Source organism: Lagopus muta, chromosome 7 (genome assembly GCF_023343835.1).
Source record: "Lagopus muta isolate bLagMut1 chromosome 7, bLagMut1 primary, whole genome shotgun sequence".
Classification (NCBI taxonomy): Eukaryota; Metazoa; Chordata; class Aves; order Galliformes; family Phasianidae; genus Lagopus; species Lagopus muta.
In genome coordinates, this window is record NC_064439.1 from 14,634,612 (window position 1) to 14,657,193 (window position 22,582).

The window sequence follows — 22,582 nt, forward strand, 5'->3', positions numbered from 1 at the left end:
GTGACTTTTGGAGGCAAAATAAACCTGTCTGCAATTTATTCATGTTTGCAGTACTGTAACTAACAAGATTCCAGGTAGCTGTTATTTTTGATCACGTAAAGGAAGCACACACATTCATTGATAGCTTATTTGCAGCTTTTAGTGACTAGTGAAAATATTTTCTCTTCCTGTTAGATAAATATAGGAATAAGAATGCCTGATAGGCTCAGTCAGTGCTAAGTATTACTGCACAGCTGACCTTATTTAGACACTGCTTTCTTAGCTGAAGAAGAAAAGTGGTTTAAGCGTAGGGATAGACCTGTAGGTATTTTGTTTTGTGCCAAGGGAGAATGAAGAGTCATAACGTTTTTAACATTTGGGATGAAGTAACCACAGAAGTGCTATCTGTATTTTTAAGACTTTCTAATTGTATGCTTTTAGATGAACAGCTTTGGAAATAAAAATATCTTACAATTTGAAAGGGATTAGGAAACAGAAATCCATGATATCTTCTGTGTAGAAGGACTTCTGTTTTTGTCATGTGATCTGTGCTTTAAGTAGTTTTATGCTTTCTGTGTTACCTATCAGAAGTATGTCTATTCTCTAGATTTGTTACTTATTGGTGGCTTTCAAAAAATCCTGTCTTAAGTTTTGCATTTCGGGAACGTAAAGCTCATTCTTCCATCTGTATAAAATGAATTTGGTTCCCATTCTGTGGATTTTCATCATTTTTACATCAAGCAAATGTTTCAGCTACTGCAGGGAACAGTTGTGCAAATACTTACAAATTATATATTTATGAAGCCTGAAATACTGAATAAATGAGTTACCTATTCATCTGTAGCCAATGTTAATGTGTATTTTTTTAGATTAATCAAAGGAATGTGGTTTTTAGTGGAACTCTTTATCAGTGCTATTGCATGTTTCTTTTTTTTGAAGTTATGTAAGTCCAGACTCATGGCAAATCGCTGACATTTACACGCTATGGATCATGAGGCCTGCGTGCAATAAAGGATGCAGTAAGTAAATTGATGTATCAAAAGACTTGTAGAAGAAAAGTAGAAAATGTCTTTCACAGTTCAACCATTCACTTTCACAGTTAGTACCATGATTTTTTATATTCCTACCTCTTCTAGAGCTCTTCAAAAAACAAAACAAGGTATTTCATAGAGTGGCCTGGGTTGGAAGGGACCTTTAAAGGTTATCAGTTCTACCACCCTGCTGTGGGCAGAGTAGTACCCAGCAGATCAGCCTGGCCTTGAACCTGTCCAGGGATGGAACATCACAACTGCTCTGGGCAACTTATTCCAGTACCTCACTATGCTCTGAGTAAAAGATTTCCTTCTCACACCTAGTCACAGCCTCCCCTCTCTTAGCTTAAAGCCATTCACCATTGTCCTGTTGCTACCAGACCATATAAAAAGTCAGGCTCTGCCTTGTTTATAAACAGCTTTTAAATAATGAAAGGCTGCTGTAAGGTCTCCCTGGAGCCTTCTTCAGGTTGAACAAGTCCAGCTCCCTATGCTTTTCTTTGTAGGAGAATGCTCCAGCACAAAAGCCTGGTTGCTTTAAAATCTTGGTCATTCTTAATTGTTTTTTCTCTTGAAGTACTAATTCAGTTTGGTTTTGCTTAGATTGAGATAAAACTAATAAATTAGGAATACAAATATCCTTAGGAGCAGAAGGCAAAGCTGGAGGCCCGGAGTGAAAGAAGAATGTTCCCAGGGTTAGCATATTCAGAGCACCACAGCTGCTTGTTGGACATTAGCCAGGAATAATTTTGACTTGTTTATTTCACATATTTTTCTCCATGAACATATTTAGGGGACACTTCATTAAGCACGTCTAATAGTCTTTGAAGCTCTGTGTTTTTAAACTTCTCTTTTTTCAAAGAGCTAACAGGGTGGTGGATAAGAAAATGGAAAAATAATATTAGCAAGGATTATCTGCACAATAAAAAGAACACAGTAGAAGTGAATGAAGGCACTGAAGTAGGACAGGTTAGAATTCAGTTAATTCTTTACATGTTTATCTGCATAAAGATTTTCTGTAATAAGGTATGTTTTATTGGTAACATTGTGCGGGTATACAGTAACAAATCGTACAAAAAATATAATCTAAGTAAATCACAGAATTTGGATATTCATTTTGTCTGCAGATCTTGTGCTGTATGCTGCATGGCAAACGGCTCTCCATTCTGAGCAGTAGACGTTATTTTGTGTTGCTTCTGGCTGCTGATCAATCAAGCAATATCTCCAGATGTAGACAAACCTGTGGAATATTTGTGTCTGTCTAAATTTTATGATTGGTATTAGGAAATGTATTTATGCCAGGTTGACTAAAGAAAAATAATACTGTTTCATGATGATCTTGTTTTAAAAGAAATAATGTGTCAGTCTGTTTTTGCATCAGACTGCTGGGAGCTCCCAACCAGGGAATCAGGGCATTCCATGCAGGAGAACTCAAAGCGATGTGTCCTTTCCTGAAAGAAGAGATGAATATGACTGTAAGAGCAAAGAATGCAGACTGAGCAGCTGAACATCTCTGTTCAGAGGACTCTTAGGAGTGAATATAACAATTTGGTTATACAACAGCAGGGAGGGAGGATGCTGCTGCCTCTGCATGTTCTCAGCACACAGCTGGGCAATTGCTTCTCTTGGTGCAGTCTTCGTAAGGGCTCTGTGGCTGAAGTCCAATTATTCAGCTCTGCAAGCTGAACTGAATTTCATTTTGCAAGAGAATTTTGAATACATTGGTTGGATGTTTAGAATTATTTTTGCCTAAATGAGAAAAAAATGATTGTTCATTAGCATTTAGGGTAAGTATGTGTTCTTGGAGTGAAGTAGGCTCTCGGCTATCCTGAAAAAAAGGTCCTTAGTAATGAAACACTGACAGACTGGGTTTGGGGACAAGATCAGCGTAGCACAAAAGCAGTCAGAGCAGTCCTTAATACAGCATGTGATACGGTTTAGTTTTTGCTGAAGGAAAGCTGGGCCTTAGGATCTGTTGTGCTTTGATTCATCATAGGCGTAAAAGTGTGTGGTAGAGGTCAGTCCTTTTTCGGAATCTTGCACAACCAAACATCTTAAAAGTGATTAGTTGGTATGCAGTTACAATTTTAACATACTGGGACTGTGTATCGCATTGGCCTTCTTGATCAGCCAGTTCAAAGTTGGCCATCTCACTTTCTCGGTTTTGCTGTGTACTGGTATGCTCCTTTTATTTTTTTCTTTCCAGCTCTTGAATGCTTATTTTGTTTAAGTCTGCAAATAAGACTCTTTGAAGTTACTTTTTTAAAATGTACAATATTTTCTGTGTGATGGATATAGCTGCACAAACATAGATGTTTTTATTGGGTAGAGGTTGTATCTTTCTGTAGTTATCTAGTTGACTTTCTAAGAAACTTCTTAGCAGAAATTCTTACAGAAACAACTGTAAATGATGCTCACTTTGTCATGTGGCAAAATTTAGCACTATTCAACTTTGAAGCTGTGAAAGCAAAACCAGTACCGTTATTTGAGTCAGATTTACAAAGACAAATCACCTTACAAATTTGGAGTGGTTTTTTGATTGCTGAATTTTTATCAGCTGTTGGTTATCTGTCTTCTAATGTGAGTGTTAACAACATCTCCAGACTTCATTAAAATAAGAAAAAGCCTCTACAAAATCCTTCCTGAATGGCACAAGAAGTTGTGTCTTTTTTTAGTCTTCCCTGAGGGAATCAGTGTCCAAGTAACCTGAAATATTGTAATACAAATAGAAGTAGCGATTAGGGATTGATTGTTTCTCATTTAGTTTTCATGTAATTTCAAGGCCAGCTATGATTCTGTAATACTTCTGTGCCACATCTCAGGCTTCAGTTGGTTAGCTTTATAGGTGAATTTGTTATATTCTTGACTTAACATTAAACTTTTAATGGAAATGGCTCTGTTATCTGAGATATTCAAATACATTTTGACTATGTTTAAGTTCTCAAATATTGAGTATATCTAAAATACATTAAGGCCTCCATATTAAGAAAACAGAACACCTGATCTTCCGACAGCATTGCAGTCCTGGTTGATTATTTCTGTGGTCTAAGCTGATAATAAGATCCTGAAAGTGAATTTTTGCCAGAAAAATGTCACTATACTACCAGTAATAGCTCATTCCTCAGCTGTTCAAGTTGAAAATGGAGAAAAGGAACTAAAATGCAAGTACTGTTTTCTTGATCTTTCCTTTAGTAATCTTTAATTATTTCTGTTAGTAACTTTGTCGAGCATGTAAGTCTTCTTCTACTCTTCGAAATAACCTGTTTATCTTTAGTGTAAGAATAAATTGGAAAAAAAATAGATTGTGTGGCACTCTGTTAGAAAGTATCTTTTCTCACTGCCAGTCATAAAGAATTTGATTTCTTGACTGGCTACTGGTGTAGCATGAAAACGGGAATACCTGTACAGCTATTTCTGAAGTGTGGTGAAAACACTGGAAAAGGAGTTACTGGAGAAATCGGTCCTACAAACACAGGCTCAGTGTTATGGTAATCTTCAGATTTTCCGTTTGCCAAGTAGTAAACGTAGTTTCATTTTTGAAAAGCATTTGTTGAATTGGAAGTTTTCAAAACTCATCTGGATAAAGCTTTAAATGCAAGGCAGGTTGACTCTGCCTTGAGCAGGGAAATTGGGACCTGCTGGGATCCCTGCAGGCCTTATTGGCAGTGTGGGTACTGGCATAAGAAAATTATGGCCATTTCTCTAATGTTGAGTAAGTTGTGCTGTAAGTGCAGTGCAGCCACTGTCTAGTATTTGTGATATTCTTTATCTGAAAGGAAAGCTAATATACAGCAAAACTACATTATATATTCTGTGCTTGTTTGGTCAAAGCAGTTATTAATTATGAGCATCAATAAAGTTTTAATAAAAAAAAAGTCTCAGTTTAGTCAGTCATTACAAACTACATTATAGCTGAAAAGCTTAATGATGTGCTGCAGTTCCACCATGAATGGTGTTTCATATTGCTAACAGAACATTAAGATCTGTAGGTTCCGTCTCATGGACCTGCAGTCCTCAGTCATGGACTGAGAACTGCAGCAGAACATATTAGTGACTTGGACCAAAACAGTAAATTAGTCCTTAGTCTGGGGCGGGGATAGCACAGAAGGAAGCAGAACAAGAAGGAATTGCACAATTTGAATTTAAAAATGAGTTCAGAAGTACTCACTGCCAAGTAAAAGTACTAGATGTCTCTGTTTCATGATTTTTAAAAATCAGAGCTCTGCGAGAACAGGACAAAGGGAAATGGCCATAAGCTGGAGCACAGGAAGATCCACACCAATATGCAAAGGAACTTCTCCACAGTCAGTGATGGAGCACTGGAACAGGCTGCCCAGGGAGGTTGTCGGTTCTCCTTCTATGGAGATATTCAAGACCTGCCTGGATGCCTACCTGTGCAACCTGCTGTAGGGAGCCTGCTTTGCATGGGATTGGACTCGATGATCTCTGGAAGTTCCTTCCGATGCCTACAATTCCATAATTCTGTGAATCTGTAGAAACGTGGGAAAAATATTTTTGGTTTTTTTATTGTCTAATGATAGTCATAATAACAGTTCTTGTGTTCTTTGCTCTTTTTAGTTTTTAAAATGGTGTTGTTTTTACAAATGGGAAATAGATAAATTTACAGACACAAAAGAAACTGCTCGGCTACAATTTATTTTGTGCGCATACATTTCATAAAATGATGAGCTGGTATTTCTCCTTCATTCAATTAATATTGCTCCCGTGCATACTTTTGAGAAACTTGTATATAATTCTTCACAAGATCTTAAGCTTACTCTCTTGGTGTTGGTTACAGTTCTGAAATATAGAATTACTGTGACTTCTTAAGCTGTCTTCATCAGTAGAAAATTTTTGGGATATTCTCATTTCTGGTTGTGTGTGTATGTGAAGTCTTTATTTGTGCAATTGAAGAAATTGGTTTCAAGAGAGAAATCTGTTGCATTGCCTTCAATCGCCTTCAATTGCTTTTTCTTTTAAGCCAAAAGATGCAGTCAGAAGCTGAACTTGCACTGTGCCGTTTCCTAAGTAAGCTTTCATTATCAACAAGATATTACTGGAAGTAGCATAGAACCTGTTATGTAGGCACAGTTCCACTCTGACAGATGGGCATAATGTAGCCATGCCAGAGAACCATTATATAGATCACCTAGCAGGGTGTGAAGCAAGGAATTTTTGTCCAGGATTGCCACTGAGACGTTCAAGTGAGCTTGAAGTTCAGGAAGTGTACTCTGGCTGGTCCATCACACAGGATGACCAAACATGTAAAAATAGTCTAGGTTATAAATTCTGGTGGGTTTTTACTGGGGGTGTGGAGGGGGAAGACCAATTGTAGTGAGGCTTCTGCTTCTTTTTGGCTGTCTGCTGAAGTCACCTAGTGGTCTCAGCCAAAAGAATTCTGCTACAGGCACACATTTCTCCCTGATTAATTACCTAGGTATGGGAATATTAACAGTAACAGTATGTAATCTGTTTTGTAAGAAAGCTGGTGTTTTAGACTGTGTATCTCTTTGGATACGTAGTTGTAGGATAAGGAGCTACTGGTGTAGGGTGAAATACTGGTGTGAAAATAGGGTTGAAATAGAAAATTTTCAGTAATAATAAATAAAGCTTCTGACTGAAGATTTGGATAGTGAAAGCATTGCAGAATTTTGGCAAATGCTGTTACTTGAACAAATGCTTTCGTGTATTCCACTAGTCAGTCTTTATGTATGTCATTGTCATTTCCTCAGGAGCTTTGTCATACTGCATCGCTTCAATGTTCTAATCCTTTGTTTCAAGTCTAACTCAGCCTTTAAATAGTTAGATTTTGCTAACTTTCCTGGAAGCTATTGCTAATCTGTACTTTTTGGGGAGCTTGGTTTCTAAAAAGTTTCTGAATGTTGGGAAATAGTGATGGCGTGGAACCATCATTTAAAAGATGACACAGTATGTAAAAGAACAGGTGTGAAAAATGGAGTAAATGAAATGGCTTTTTAAACATTAATTGACATTTCATGGGCTTCTGTTAGGAGGATGTATTTTCTTAAGTGTGCTAAGTACTTCATTTTTTTCTTTTTGGTGAAATATTTTCCTTCTGAAATGAAATTACATAATACTATTTAACTGATGCTTTGTTACATGCCTTGTTTTAAATTAGAATTTGTAATTAAGCTTAATATGAAATTATAAAATTTGATTTAATGCTTTCTTCCAGTATCTGAACCAGTGTTCACTGCATTAGATGGTATAGTCATCACTGAGAAGCTTTGTTCTTCTAACAAATGTACCAAAACTAAATTCAGTTAAGGTCACAGTGGTTTAGTTTAATACTATTAAGATATTAAGTAGTGTAATTACTTTCACATAGTTCTCCCTTCCCAGAGCGTGAGGTTTTTAGTTTTGATGTCTGCTTAAAGCTTGAGAATAACAGTAAAATTAATGTCATAACCTTTACAGCCTATTTATCATTTTCTGTGTAGTATCCTGAAGGATTTTGTCTAACATCTAAAATAAACATCCTAGTATGGACAAGCATCAAATTAGGTTAATTGAGTTCACCTGATATTCAGAGCCCATATGTCTGTCAGGACACCAATTTCCTGTAAAGACCTACGAGTGTCTTTCCATGAAGATTACTTTTGAATAAATACAAGTGTATGCTCTGCTGCCTTTGACTGTTGAAGACAATTTACAGTGTAGTTTTGAGACTCTTTTTCATTTTATTTGATTTTTTTTTTTTCTTCTGTATTTAACCTTTCATTCTTTGGTAACGTAAGGAGGAGTGTAAACATGATAGAGATTTTTTGTGGCATTAAGATGAATTTGACTTCTTAATTCTATCCAACTTGAACTCCACTTATTTGAAATTCTTAGATCCATTAACAGCGGATTTCAAGGGACAATTCTATGTTCTGGACTACTGCATTTTGAATGTCTTTTTTAACTATCTTATCTTAGTGTTACAAACTGAACAAAATAGATTTTAAGGTTCTGTGGAAATGTACAAGTTTTGTCATTTGGTTGAATGATGTAAAATTGTTTATATTGGTCCCTACTCAATGTCATCTTTTGTATTTGGAAAGAAGTGGTATTGGAAGAGTAGGAGTGCTATGAAGTCCATTATTAATAAGAAAGTCTCCTAGAATGATTTCCACTTTAGCAGTCATTAAAAGTTAAAATCAGTAGGACATCTTGAAGTGGTGGCCAACATAACATCTGTTCTGGACGTAGGAGTGTGAAATATATACAAACTGCAGCTAGTAATTTTGTTTCTAAGATTGGATCTTTTTGAACGTGATGGTGTTTTGAGGAGGAAGTAACACAATGATTTAGACTTGCCAGCGAATGAAAAAAGGAAAGAAAGAAAAAAATGTGGTGAGGGTGAGTTACAGGTAGCCGTGTAGATGTTTTATCCTTGAATCCTGTGCATTCATTCAGAATTTCAGAACTTTTTGAACTGACAGCAGCATATGTGTTAGGACACCCATCAAATGTGAGTAGCTATTGAGTAGCTGTTAAGCACGTATCAGAGTGGCTGAAAAATGTCACGAATTTTCAGTGAGCAAGGGCCATTAATCATTGTGTTCATACAAAAATACCAGCAGGGCCAGTTCCCAGAGCGGCAGCAGGCAGCGATCAAAAGGCGGCATTACTGTTGATGGAAAACGTGGATACAGTAAAAGTGTAAAATCCCCTCCGGTCCCTGCAAGTTTCGTGTTGCCAGGCTGCGGCCCGGCCCTTCCGTCGCGGCGGCCCAGGGACGCTTTGGGGCCCGTTGCCGCTGTGCGGAGCGGTGCCCCGGGAGCGCGGAGCAGTGTGAGCGCTGCGGGCCGGGCCGTTGCTTAAGCACCACGGACAGGGCCCGGGCGGCCGGCGGTCCGCTGCTGCTGTTGGAGCCGTGTGTCAGTCGGCAGATGGTTCCTTTCCAAAGCCTCCAAAATGAGTATCGGGAGGACAAGAATTTTTATACCCCGTGTGACTCCTGCCTTGCTCTTTAACATGCCGCTCAGCCAAACCAAACTATGATGCAGCCAATCCAGTTGCTGGACCAGATCAAAGGAAACCAAAGTAGATAACAGCATAATTTGATGTTGTGATTTGTGTAATGTCTTTCATACTTTACTGTTAAATCACACTGGAAAGAAACAGAAACGGTGGCCAAGTAGCCACTTAGTGATTTATGTCAAACGCTGTGCAGTAGAGTGGTAAGAACCAATGTCAAGCTCAGGAGAGATGGCAGTGTAATGTTGGCTTCACAAGTGTGTGCTAGCATTCCTCATTGTAACATCCATGGAAGATTCTGCTTATCAGTCAGCTATAGAGGATCCATACAGTCAGATATTTGAAAGGAAACAGATGCTTAAGCCTACATTGTCTGTGTCTTCAGAATACACTTTCCCATTGGAAATCATGACATATTTTCTTTCTTTGAGTTTAACAGGGACTTTGAATTACAAGAAACCAAAGTTGTAGACAGAACTGAAATATGAATGCATATAAGCAATTCAGTGAAACACTTGGTTTAAAACTCAGGTATGGTTTGCACGAGGTACAAGCATACTGGGTTCTATACAGAAATAATTTTGGAAAAATGTTGCCATTTTTGTTTTGTTACTAAACCTGCTCTTTTTTCAACAGGTGAAAAAAAGTATTTACTTTTTCAGGGACCTTTTTAGTTTTGCTTTTAATATGGTGTTTTTTGAATGAACCAGCAGGTTAAAATTTGAAAATGTGTTGTCAGTGTTAGTGTGTAGCAGTGGTGACCTATTTAGTTTTTGAGAGTGAAGAACTGTTGGGAAAAAGAGTATTAATGGGCATGTGAATGGAGTCTCAGTTCATGTATTGACTGAAATGTGCTTTGAAAATAAAATTGAAGGCTGAATAGATACAGAACTGCTGAATACGCTGGTTCTAAGTTTACTTTTGTTCACTTAGATAAATTAAAAGATTAGTGTGGAAAAGATGGGCATTGTTTGTGACCTCTGTACTTCAGCAAAAGCTGCCAATACCCAGAAATTACTATGATTTGACTAAAGTTTCAGTGTTGAGTCTACAAGGTGAACATGTAGCACAGTAGTGTTTGAAATAACATGTGAAAACATTTGCATTTTACAGGATACTAACAGTAAATAAAAATTTGTCAAGGGATCTTCAAGTGGAAAAAAGAACAGTCACAGAAAACATGTATGCTGAGTTAACATCATCAAATTACTTTTCAGTTATGCAGTTGATTTGTGTTTTTGCTCACTGTTTTCTTTCATTATGCTATGTAAGGCTTGCATGTAGTACAACACTGGTGTGATGTCAAGCATTTCAATGGATGAGTCAGTGATTCAGTGAACTAAATTATCACTGCAAAGATTGGCCTTCGAGTTCAAAACATCTTTGCTAGGATATATGAGGAGACTTGGTTTTGTATTGATCCCAGATTGTACACTGCATCTCAGAATTAGAGTTACTGACTCGTTCTGTGAGGACTAAAGAAAAGAAAAGAAAAAGTATGATAGCATACAAAAATAGTTGTTACTTTTCATAAAAAGTTTTGCTTAGTGCTGGCTTGTTTACTTTTTTGTACATTGCTTTAAAATAGTTTGAGAACTCAGAGTGAACACATGGTTTTTTTTAATTTTACATTTAAAAATATATGGCAAAGCATGTTAAATAAAATTTTAAGAAATGAATGTATAGAAAGATAAGAAACCTCTTTACATGTTATGCCTCCCTCTAAATTCACACTTGAACTAAAAAATCTTCCCAGCAAGATGTGGGAATATTATTGCGAGTCTGTTCATTTAACTACTAGTAACTTCCTTTAGTTTTTTTAAAAAAAGTATCAGAACTTCTAAGCATCTGTATTTCTTCTTTCCAGGAACGTTGTCCTATCTATTAGTGGGCATAATGCAGAATCCTTTAACTTTTTCTGCAGGTACAGTATGATTTCTATACGTTTTTTCTTTGAGAAATTAGACATTTGTGATTCAGAATGTGGACTAAAGAGTATCCTTGTTAAGAAAAGCTTAAATGGTAGGTGTAACTCATGCCCTAATTTTTCATCACTGTTTAGCTGTAATTACTATTTGTTATTTTTATAAATAATAACACCTATCACATTTAAGTGATTGTAGAAGCTAAGGTTGTTTTCTTTTTAGGACGTGGGTAATTAATGTTACTAAGACTTTAACGTATATATAACTCTGCTTGTTTGAATTAGCAGTTAAATATTCAGGGCTTGTTACAGTTTTTATCCTTATATATTTGAAAATCACTGCTATATTTGATTCCTGTGTAACTGGGGCTCTGATCTATGTGCAAGTTACTCTGTAAGTCTAACACAAAAAAGAAAGTGCATATTTTCTAAACGCAAACTTCGCCTTTTCTCCAGCATTTCTATCCTTATTAATGTTTATTGTGTTCAACTGCATTTCTGCTGTTTTGTCTCTCCAAAAGTCATGTTTTCATGTAGTTTTTCAGTGGAGTGTCTTGAATTTTTGTCTTCATTATTAGTGAGTGTATTTACGCCACAGCTGTGTATTCCGAAGTCTCTAAGTGTTCAGCCATAACTTTTATTTCCTTTCCTTGTTGTTCTGTGTTGTGACACTGGTATTTAAGTATAATTTTTAGCATACACTGTTTTTAGTGGTAGCTCTTAAACGTGAATGTTGATGGATATGACATAAAGCCTAATGGACCCTGCTGAATCATTTTAGGCTGTCTGTTAAGTTTCCATTGTTAGTACTTATGTTAATTAAGAACAGACTCTATATTACTTGCCTGGAAGCACTGAGCTTTTGCTGTCGTATAAGTTTATACTTTACCTCTTCTGTCAAGTCTATGATAATTCTGAGGAAGCTATTCCAAGAGGACATGACGTGAATTGATCTTTGTTGATGTAGTTCTGTCTAACAGGACTGTTCTTTCAATGCAGGTAGTACGTAGCATTGTATAAAGACATCCACTGTGCAGTGTGCTCCACATCCGTATGCTTGGGAGTGAAATACCTGAAATTCCCATAATTTAAAGAAGTTGAATTAAGGGTATTTGACCATCATGTAGTTAAACTCTGTTCTCTTTAACAAAGTTATTTCTGGACAACTGAAGAATGCAGACTGTGAAGCTATTTGCAAACTCAAAAATAAGTTGGTGGGCTTTTCTTTTGTTTCCTTAAGAAAAATTCTTTTCAGTGTGTATCCCATTAAGAGCTTTCATGCAGAGTGAATTATAAGGGCCATGGTCTAACTTCTGGAAGCGTTGCTCACGATGGAGCTCATAACCACATCCTGACCAAGAGCTGTATCAGTATGAAATCGTGATGCTCTACAAATGCACTTGGCTCAGTATATGTTTGGTGTTCTGTGGCTATCACTCTTCTTTGTCCTTAATACCATGAGCAACCTTTGATTCTTCAAATGTTATGGCCCTTTGAAAATATCAAAGTTATTAGCAATTTATTATGATTTATGTGCAACTGTCACATCAGTTACGTCTCCTACAGATAAAAGGTTTGAAAATGAATGGCGTTGGAAGTAGAACATATCCATCAGCTACACTTGGTATGGTACTTTTGTCAGCCTCTCTGTACTGTCAACAGGCTCGTTATTTTTCAGCTGAGTATGGAAGTAACCGTGATTGCAAGTGCTTCGAGTGACAACGTAACCAGAATGTTACCATTTGTCATATAGAAGCATGAGTTCTGTAATTTGAAACGTGCTCCTTCTGCACGTATTTTCTTCATATTAAAATATGATATAAGAAAGGTGATTTTTTTACATATACAGTGAACAGCGGCATACATTTAAAACAGGTGGCTTCTCTGAGTAATGAGAAATAATTAACTTCTGAGATTTCAAAGTTCCAATGAAAATTATAAAATCATAATAGAAATGTCTATCCATGTAGATATTTGTGTTTGAACAAATGCTGTGTTTTTTTTATAGTGCTCTATAATGACACAAAATAACTTTGAACCTTAGAGAGTTGAAATCCCCTTGGATGAGTGGTACTTTCAGATTCATAAATTGCTTTTTTCTCTAGGAACTTGTTTAATACTTTCTTGTCATTTTGAGTTATTAATTAGAAAAATATGCTCGTAGGCTGGTAGAGTTTTGCTCCTTGTATGTTTGTTTTAATAAAAATCATCATATAACTTAAAAAAAAAAAAATTGTATAGTTTAATATAACAGTTTAATGTCAATGTTAATGTAGTTGTTTGGTGCTAGGAGATCTCAGACTTCAATTAGCCATGTAAATGTGTTCCTTAGCATCAGACCTCACTTTGCTGGAACCCCTGCTGCCTTTATATCATTAACATAAATGCAGGTGCAAATAGCATTTATGCACTTTGATAGAAAGCAGTTGGAGACATTTCACTGTGGGACACGACACTTTCAGATTGTGTACATCTGTTCAAATAATGTATCCAAGCCAGTGACATGAATGCAAGGATAAAAACATCTGCCCCTGAGACCATTTGCCATACGGCAGATGCTTACATCTTTATTTATGCAGATGGTTTGTGTGATGAGCTGAGAAATGATGAAAGCAGGAAAGTTTGACAAAGATTTCAGGGCATTGCTTAGGATGGGAAAATATCTTGGCAACAGAACTTAATTTTCAGATGTCTATTAAAAAAAAATCTGTTATAGTTACTGATGTTTTTAGTAACGCAGACGTATTTGAAATATTGACAGTTAAGAATTCTCTAAACTACTTTTTAAATCAATTTTGTGAAAAATTGTACTGCAGTTAGAGAAGATAATAGTTTAATGGGGAAGCTCAACAGATAAAGACTCATTTAATTGCTTTAACAGGAAGGCTCAACAGCTTTGCTTCAAGTTTTTCATGTTTTCAAGTTTATTTAAAATACTGAGTTGAGTGAAATGTTTGCACTAGGTAGAATATTTTGCAATACTAAAGTAAACTTGGGAAGCATGTAAAGACTGTGTTAAGTTTTTGTGTCATTTAAGATTTTTCAGCAGAAGCTATATTTACTGTTACAAGAAAAATCAGATTTGTAGGCTAGCCTTTACATTTTTTGAAAATTACTGTGGATTAATTGGCACAAGTTCGCATATCTAAGCTGAGTTGGCACTGAATAAGTAAAAAGCAAAACAATGGCTTAGACCTCAGTGCTTAGGCCTGAGGAGCCCTACGGGGGTGGATGGATGGGGCTTTGTGCTACACCTGACTCCCTCTGCTGGACTTGAATGACCAGGACTTGCTTTGTTGCAAGTTGCCTCTCGACTCAGCGAGCGCTCCAGATAAACAGAAATTTAATGTTAAATCTAATGATATTTTTGTGCGTGGCAAGTGAAGGATGTTGTCTCTGGCCTACATTCTTGCTAATTGTGTGTCATCCCTGGCCTACATTTTTGCTAATTGTGTATCTGTTTTAATTCCACTGTATGTTGGTACTCCTTTACAAGCATTGGCTAATGCATTACCACTTATCAGCAGCATATTCGATCAATTTCTTTACAGTACATCCAGTACAATCTTCGAAAATCAGTGCTGCCTTAGGTAACACGGCATCTAACATGAGCAAGTGTAATAATGTCAGAAAGCACTGAAGATAATGGGAATTATGCTTGGGGTGGGGGACAGCATTCAGATACTCTAATTTAAATCTTCTGCTACATCCTGCTGCTGGAATGGCCTAGCTATGTTCAGGCGTAGCAGCAAGTGATAACTTTCTGTTCTGAAAACAAATATTTTAGCCAGGCTCTTTCTGAAGATGTTCACTTTCATTTGCTCTGTGGGGGCTGTGTTTCCTTTCAAAAATATTCAATCTATTTGGAGTGTTGTGGAGATCCTATGATCTTCATTTTTGTTTTAATTCTTACTGGAACTGATTACAGGTAGCAATGTTTTGCATATCTTAGATAAAGCCATGTAATATGTCTTCTGAAGCAAACTTTCTTGTGATAAAAAAGGGTGGGGGAATAGTATAAAAAGCATTCCAGAGCAAAAGCCGTAGAGATTCCTCATTCATAGAATCATAGAATGAATCTTAGTATCATAGAATGGCCTGGGTTGAAAAGGATCATAATGATCATCTAATTTCAGGCCCCCTGCCATGGGCAGGGCTGTCAGCCACTAGACCAGGCTGCCCAGAACCTATCTAAGGATCATTGGGTTAGATCACAACAAAAGGAAATGAGCTATTCACTAAATCCATCTGAAAATACTCTCCAGAAATCCGTCTAAGTTGAATAGTGTGTTTTATATTCCAGTCTCTCCTTTGGAGAAGAGAACTATAAAAGCTATTTGTATGAAAAGACTCAGAACAAGTCAGGCTGTGTCTAACCATCTTCTGATCCTTTGCTCATCTTCAGTGGGGGAATGCATTTTGAGTGCAAAACTTAGCTGATAGATGCTTCTAATGTCTGAAGTAATACAGATTTGCTCTACGGAGAATCCGTAAGACAGAGCAGAGAATTAATCATTTGTCCTCTCTTACACAGGTCTCAGTTCAGACAGAAGTGCTCTGACTTTAGCATAAAATGGGTACCCTATAAAATGATTAACAGTCTGGCTCTTTTTTAGTGCTTTGTTTGCATTTGTGGGGGAAAAAAAAAATAAAAAATTGAGGTGTTACAGTCTTATTTCCCTTAGTGCAACAGTAGTAGTTTTCCATCCCAGAGAGGGATGGAAGGAAAGTTAAATTCCCAGTGAGATGAAGATTGATTCTGTTCTCAGCTTATTTGAAAGGTGAGCAAGAATGTAGTTGGAAAATATTTCATGACTTATTCATAAAATAGTTCTACTTGACCTTTTGTGCTGCTCAGTTTCTGAAGAATTCTGCCTTCATTTTTGTAGCAGATTCCATCATTATTGTCTCCTGCACTTAACAAAAAAAGAGTCTATTAATTACCACTTACGTTAGGTGTCTCAGGATTTTGTCCAGGTTGATGTGATCTTGATTGTCCTATTAAAAAGGATTTTACACTGACATCAACTTTACAGTGAATGAATTAGTGTTTGGTCTGTTTGATTCTTGAAATTCACTTAAGGAAATTTAAATTGTCAGGTCTTCCAAAAAAGAACTTTGAAAATCCACTTGTTTTTTTCTTTTGAAACTAATGTTTGTTCCCACCTCCTAGAGTACCTAATTCATATTCACAATGCCATTGAAGTTTTATGAATTTATAAAACAGTGCTTACATCACCTCCTTTTATCTTTTATGAACAATTATTTCCTCCTGGTGGTTGCAGCACTGAAGCCTTGCTTTGCAAATCTCTAGGGATGGAATCCTCTCTTGAGTGGAATGACTGGGCAAAAAGAACAAAGATAAAATAGTGGAACTGCAGTGCTGTCTAAATCGTTTCTTTTTTAATCAACTGACCTGTGTCAGAGCAGCATGGTTTCTAGAAAGTGCACGCTTTAGTTTTGATGTGGTTGATGGTGGAATCTAGCACGGAGATGTATAGAAGCTGGAATGCTCTCTTTTATCACATATGCATGTAACTGCATCTCTCAGAAGTGTTCTGTTCTTAAACAGAGAAGAACCAGCGTTCTCATCTTCATTAAGATAAAAAGTGGTTTCAGAGGCCAGGCAACCTTAGATCTATTTGCATGAACATTATTCCTAAGTTCTCTTACTGTGTTAGAGAGAAAAATGTGTGTGATTTCTTCAGCTGTTAATAATATTACTAATAATTATAGATGCTTTTCTGTGACAGTTCTTGTTTCTTGATATGAAAACATTTTGATCTGTTTAAAGCCTATCATATTAACCTTAATAGGAAATGAGTAGTTTATAATTTGAAAGATAGTGCCTTCAAAAGGAAAAAAAAAAAAAAAGCTTTTTTAAACTTCTCAAACACAACTGTAAGAAGCTACGAAGAGTCTTTTGGAAACTATTTAAGGAGTACAGGAAGTGTCCTGCTGTTCAGTGTTTTTCTAGAAATGGGCTTTAATCTTGATCCCATAAAATAGTAAACATGCACGGAGTTTAAAGCAAAGGAGGTCTCTAAACGGTAGAATGCCTTGTGAACAACTGTCAAATTATATTGATGCTAAAATCACTATTAATTAAATATAGCTCTAAAGAGATGTAATTTCCCTTCTTAGTAATTTAACAAGCTGTTTTGATCTTGTTCCTCCAGTGGTATGTCAGAACACGTTTTCTAGTGTTTGTACGTTATGTATCTTAGACTTTGTGCAAATGTTCTGTGGTTTTCCAATCTTGCAGTAGAGTGCTTTGTTGTAATGTTTGATTTTCCAATCTATTTTAAATTGCACAAAAGAATTCCTATGTAAACGTAATTATGTTATCAAGCATTAAAAGGTAAGGAGTGCAAGATATGAGATTATCCTTGCAGTTTAAATGCTTCTCCATTCCAAATTACATGTCATAGTAATGTTCCTTTCTCATCTGAAGTATACTCATAATTCTTTATCCCCATCTGATTTTGTCCTAGACACTTTACAAATCTCATTTCTAACTCTCTTGTCATTTTTCTGCTTGCCCTCTGTATATCCTAGCTTCTCTTTCATGCTGTGTGAGCCCAACAGTTAAGAGCTAAGGAGAGTTTTCTTGTTTCCAACACTGATATTTGAAACTGAAACTGTACTTTTTGGAAAAATCTGCCTCAGCCTGAAGCACGAGCATGTTTAGTAGAACACAATCATTGGGAAAAGCTAGTTTCTTAAAGTATCTCTTAAACATATGCCGAGAGCCTACAGCTTGGGCCAAGTTGGGGCAGCTTTTCAGGAAGACAGGAAATTATTGTGTCACATGTCAAGGTCTTCCTCTAGTAATGTATTAGATTTTTATTAAAAAATAGAAATGCACACACCTGGGGATGGCTGACGTTCATTTTCTGTGAGTTTTTTTAAATTATCTGAGGCAAGTAGCTAGAATGGAGTGTTCCTCTCAAACCATTTATATTTGGCAAAGAGAAATGGCCGAACATTGTTTCTTATATGGTGTATGTGGTGTTGGACACTCCTGACTTGTGCACTTTATTACCAGCTTCACATCTTACAGGTGTGCACCAAAAGTAGCTTTGAACATAAAGGCCAGATTCTGTTTTCTAGAATGCTGCCATTCTGTTAATTTATGTAAGATTATGGGAAGTGTCAATTGGCATAGAACTTAACCTTCGCTATATAAAAAAACTCCAGAAAGTTATGGAAGCTTCATTTTTCTGAGCTTTTGGTTTTGGTACTGTCGTCTCTCTACCATGATGCTCAAGTTAAAGTATCACATCTGTTTACCACTTCAAACAGCTTTATTACTTTTTTAAACTGTTGCCTTGTGTTTGGTATGTAATATATTGGATTTTAAAACATTTGTGAAGATGGGAAAATGGCAAAGACCAAGAAGCAATAGCTTTCTTAATGCATTAACTGAAAGATAATGTTTTATATACTTTCTGGTGCTGGGATTGATTAATTGAAACTGACTGAAGCACTTTTGCAGGTGGTGTTTTTTTGCATGCTAATCCTGCAGAGAAACAAAGTGTTCAACACAGTATGCTGGGTCAGCAAAAACAAGAAAGTTGTGCTGGAAAGACAGTATCCACAGGTATTTAGTGTGTATGGAGATCTGGTAAAATCAGTGATATTTCATATAGCATTGACTGAAATAAGTGTAGTGTTGTGTGTTAGAAAGTAGTTACGCATTTTGTTTCCCAAAGAACTCAATAGTCACCTTTTTGAAGTTTGCAAAGGACTGCAGAGTAAAATGTGCATTAAAGTATTGTTAATCTTTTTTCTTATCTGTATTTTGCCTTTTCTTTCACAACTGAGTGGTCCTCCTGTGTTACGTTCTGCCAATTGTCCAGTCATACACAAATTGAGTATATGCCTGACCAAGTAAGGAAGGCTTACAAGAGTTGTTTAAAAACGAAAAAAAGGCATTAATACCCAGAGACTGAAGGAATTCTGAGTTGTTTTTTTGTTTTTGTTTTTTAATTTTTTTTTTTGTAATTTTTAAGCAGGTTAGGTGGGAAATGTAATTTTTTCTGGTGTTTTCAGTGATGCCTGAGTTCTCCAATGTTGCATGCTATATGTATAGTGAGAACAAACAGAAAGACATACAAAAAGAAGGCAAAAAAGATTGGAATAAACTAAATTTGAATGACTTGTGAAGAAAAGAGAGCCATGAATGAGTGGCAGCCCAGTGGAAGGTGTCCATTCTTCCAGAGGACTCTCCTCAGCATGACTTTGTCAGAAGTTTGATGCATCATTGATTTTTATTGGTATATCATTGGCAGTCCTATACAATTTTAAGGTAATGTGGAAGTATGGAAAGCTTATGACATCCTGCAAGTATCAGAGTAATTTGATACTCATGTGTATGAGTGTGGTAACCATTAATCTTTCAACAGAGACTTTTAAAGCAAATGGATTGAATTGCATTTGACTTAACCTTGTACTTAATTATTTAAAAGTGTCTACCTATTGCTCCAACTGGATGCAAAAGTGGAAGACTGAATACATATCAGTTAAAAATGAGATGCACAGCATTCAGATACTGCATTCAATGTGTTCATTTGTTTCCTTTATTTCTAAGAAAGTATAAAAGCTGCTGCTCTGCAATGACAGACAGACCTGTAGACTGTGACTTGTAAAAGGAATGTGTTCTAAAACAAGGGCCATCCTTAAAAGTGCCGTCACAGTGCCTCTCATAACTGCCAGTTCCTCTTCTCAGATCCCAGACTTCATTTGCTCAGCTCACAGCTGGCTAGTCCTTGTCAGAAAAGAGTCCTTCTAACTAATGGAAGTGCTTTGGAAGATAGAGTGGAATAGAAGTGGAATGACCCTGAAAGATGCGTATTAATTATCCAGGTAGCCTTCTGGAATGGTGGCAGCCAGAGCATATTTAAGTCATTTGACTTTTTCAGTGTCATGGTGGCAAAGACGTGAATAACATCACCAGTGTCCAAAGTATGTTGAAAGTATGTGTATGTCTAAAGGTTATTGTTGAAACTTCTAGCAAAGTATAAATTAAAGAGAGAGTTTTGATCATTGATAATACTTGGGTGCTCTGGGAGGGCTCAGTAGAACCTCCAAATTGTGGACTGACTGGGTCCTTTTTGCTGATCCAAGATGCTAAATTGTCTTCAAATTACTGTTCCTAGTCCACATCACAATCTTAACTGAGTCTGAAAGATCATCAGAGAGCTGCTCTGCATCTAGCCCATCTCTGTATTTAGGCACTGGCTAAGCTGCTTAACTGCAGCAGCTGTGTGGGATGAGGAGGAAATATAGAGCTGAGTATCTTTTGCATTCTAGAGGCATGGCAGTGAATATTTCTGCACTAAAAGGTCTAATGTAAACTTGGCAAAACAAAACAAATACAACTTGTACTCCAGGCTGCTACCAAACATGGTTAGCCTGGAAAAAGTATTCGTGATAAAATTACATTAAATGGAAAAGGAGCATTTGTATAAAGATCCCTTCTGAGACAGTCGTATCAGTACTTTAGCATTAGGGTAGCTGGAGGAGAAAGAAGAATGTTGATCTAAATGGACCTTGTTTCAAACACCATTTTGTGGTTAATTTTTGTGAGAGTCTTGGCCTCTTGAATGGTACTTTCTTCTACAATACTGTGAAAATAATGTAGATGGTCCTTCTGTAAGTAAAAGTGATTTTACATCTTGAATTGCAATAGGCAAATCAACATATTTGAGAAGACTGTGCTTATTTTTATACCCAGTACAATGTGTTATTACTGCAAGCATTTGCTTCTAACCGTGAATTAAACGCTCTTGATGCTTCAGCTGCCATCTCAGCATCCTTGTAGTGGCTTGTCCTCTGCAAAATCTGTTTCCTGAGCATTTGCTTCTATTAGTTGGAGAGAAGGCAACCTCCTAACTTGCAGCATGAAGCAGCTCAGTCCTCTAGAAATCTGGTGTTCCTAGAAATTTTGTGTAGATCAGTGAGTGAAATTTTGAAAAACGAAGAAGGAAGAGACACAAGGCAGACATGAAGAGCAAATGGAAACTGCTTCATCTTGCTTACTGTGGCACACTGAATAGCTACTGGTTTGGAAATTTATTATCCTTAAATGGCAGGCATAATCTGGGGAGTAAGCTCACACTCCATCCCCTAAAAGAAAAATACCCTTGTTCAATAATCTGATGCATTCAGATTGTACAGTTTGACCTGTAACTGGCTTTGAACTTCAGAGTCTAGTTTGGACAATATTTAAAATACTTCTCAGAAGCTCTTAAAAATATTGCTTTAAAATCAGCAACATGAAGATACCATGGAGGTCATAAACAATTCCCAGTGCTCTTAGCAATCTAGCAGTTGAAAAGATCAGGATTTATCTATGCATAGTGATTGGAGGTGGGCAAAATAGAGGTGCTTAGTGAAAAACAGTGCATGCTTCTAGCTTTTGGAGCATAAGGAAATAATTTTTACATTTCTGCTTCATCCATGTTGCACAAACTTCTTAGGCCTGGCTTTATTGCTGTGTGTAGGAATCTCTTGGTATTTGTGCAGGATTTGCACGTATGCTGTAGTGCAGTCTTCACAGAACATGTTGTTGTGAATATGAGTTGTGAATAATTCTACAAGCATCAAGCAAAAAAGAAAAGTACAGTTGGTGCGCAGTAGATTCACTGAACTGGGGGGAGGATGTACAAGGAGATGTATGATAGACTTGGATTTTGATGCTTTAGATGGCAATAAAGGATCAAAGGGCTATGCTCTGTATAGCTGCTCTATAAACATGCTGTAGGTCGAAGGCTTTGAAGAAGCATCAGCCCTACCGTGTATCATCTGTACGGTTTCTGTGCAATTGAGCAGTGAGTCTAATGTGTCCTGAAGGCAGTGGATTTATTGCACATGTGCTTACCATGTGTGTGCACGTGCATCTGTCCAGGAGTCTTGGTCATGAAATGTGATAGCTCTGTAACTTCCAGTGCCTGTTGCAAAGTGTGTAAAGTCTGGAAAGAACATCCAGTATTAAAACAAACTTACTGGAGTTTCCAGTGTTGGTAGTCACTCACAGTTACCTCTTTAAGTCTGTAACAGTCTGTAACAATGTATAAACACATTCATAATACAGGGTTTAAAAAGGAATAGATACTTCTCTATGGAATTACCTCATTGCCATTGCAATATTTTGGAATTCCAGCATTTATTTTTACATATAGTATTCATATGTTATTTTTTCTTAAATTTATTTTTTCTTACATCCATCGTTGTTTTTCCAAAATGGTTTTCATATCTGGTATCCTAGTATCTTTGTGATTGAATTGTCAGTGATTGAGATTGCTGGATTATTGTTTCCTTTGTTGTTTGAAAAAACCTATTCCAGTTTCTGTGAACTGGAAGCATCATTAATTGAATTTACTTGAGAGTGGGTAATGAGGCTGTTATATGAAATGGTAGCAGTGCGATTTAGCTTTATATTAAGCCTTTTTTTTATAGAGCATGTGAAAGGTCAGTATAGATCTCTGTAGCTGAATGTGGCTTTTATTTTATACACTGTAGGTTTTCCTTTTTTCTCCTTTTTTTCGTTTTCCTTCATTATCTTATTCTCCCTTAAAAACATTTATGACATTTACCAGCACAAGTAGAAACAGCAAAGAACTGGAGTATAACTAAGGCAAATTGCATATTTAAGAAAATA

The 22,582-nt window shown here is 36.6% G+C and overlaps 1 protein-coding gene across 9 annotated transcripts in view; it reads left to right on the forward strand.

Moving 5' to 3' along the window:
• ZNF438 (zinc finger protein 438) overlaps positions 1-22,582 on the forward strand; it is a 40,777-nt gene that overhangs the window by 12,338 nt on the left and 5,857 nt on the right. For 3 of the 9 annotated variants that reach the window (XM_048952299.1, XM_048952297.1, XM_048952298.1), the window contains exons 4-5: positions 10,861-10,917; positions 18,416-18,520. The exons of 1 other annotated variant lie outside the window; for it this stretch is intronic. In XM_048952299.1, coding sequence (XP_048808256.1) covers positions 10,890-10,917; positions 18,416-18,520 — 133 coding nt within the window. In that variant the 5' untranslated portion in view covers positions 10,861-10,889. Of the gene's footprint in view, positions 1-9,432; positions 9,525-10,860; positions 10,918-11,916; positions 18,521-22,582 lie in introns of all 9 variants that reach the window. 5 more of the 9 variants (XM_048952300.1, XM_048952301.1, XM_048952304.1 and 2 more) reach the window with 5 other exon arrangements.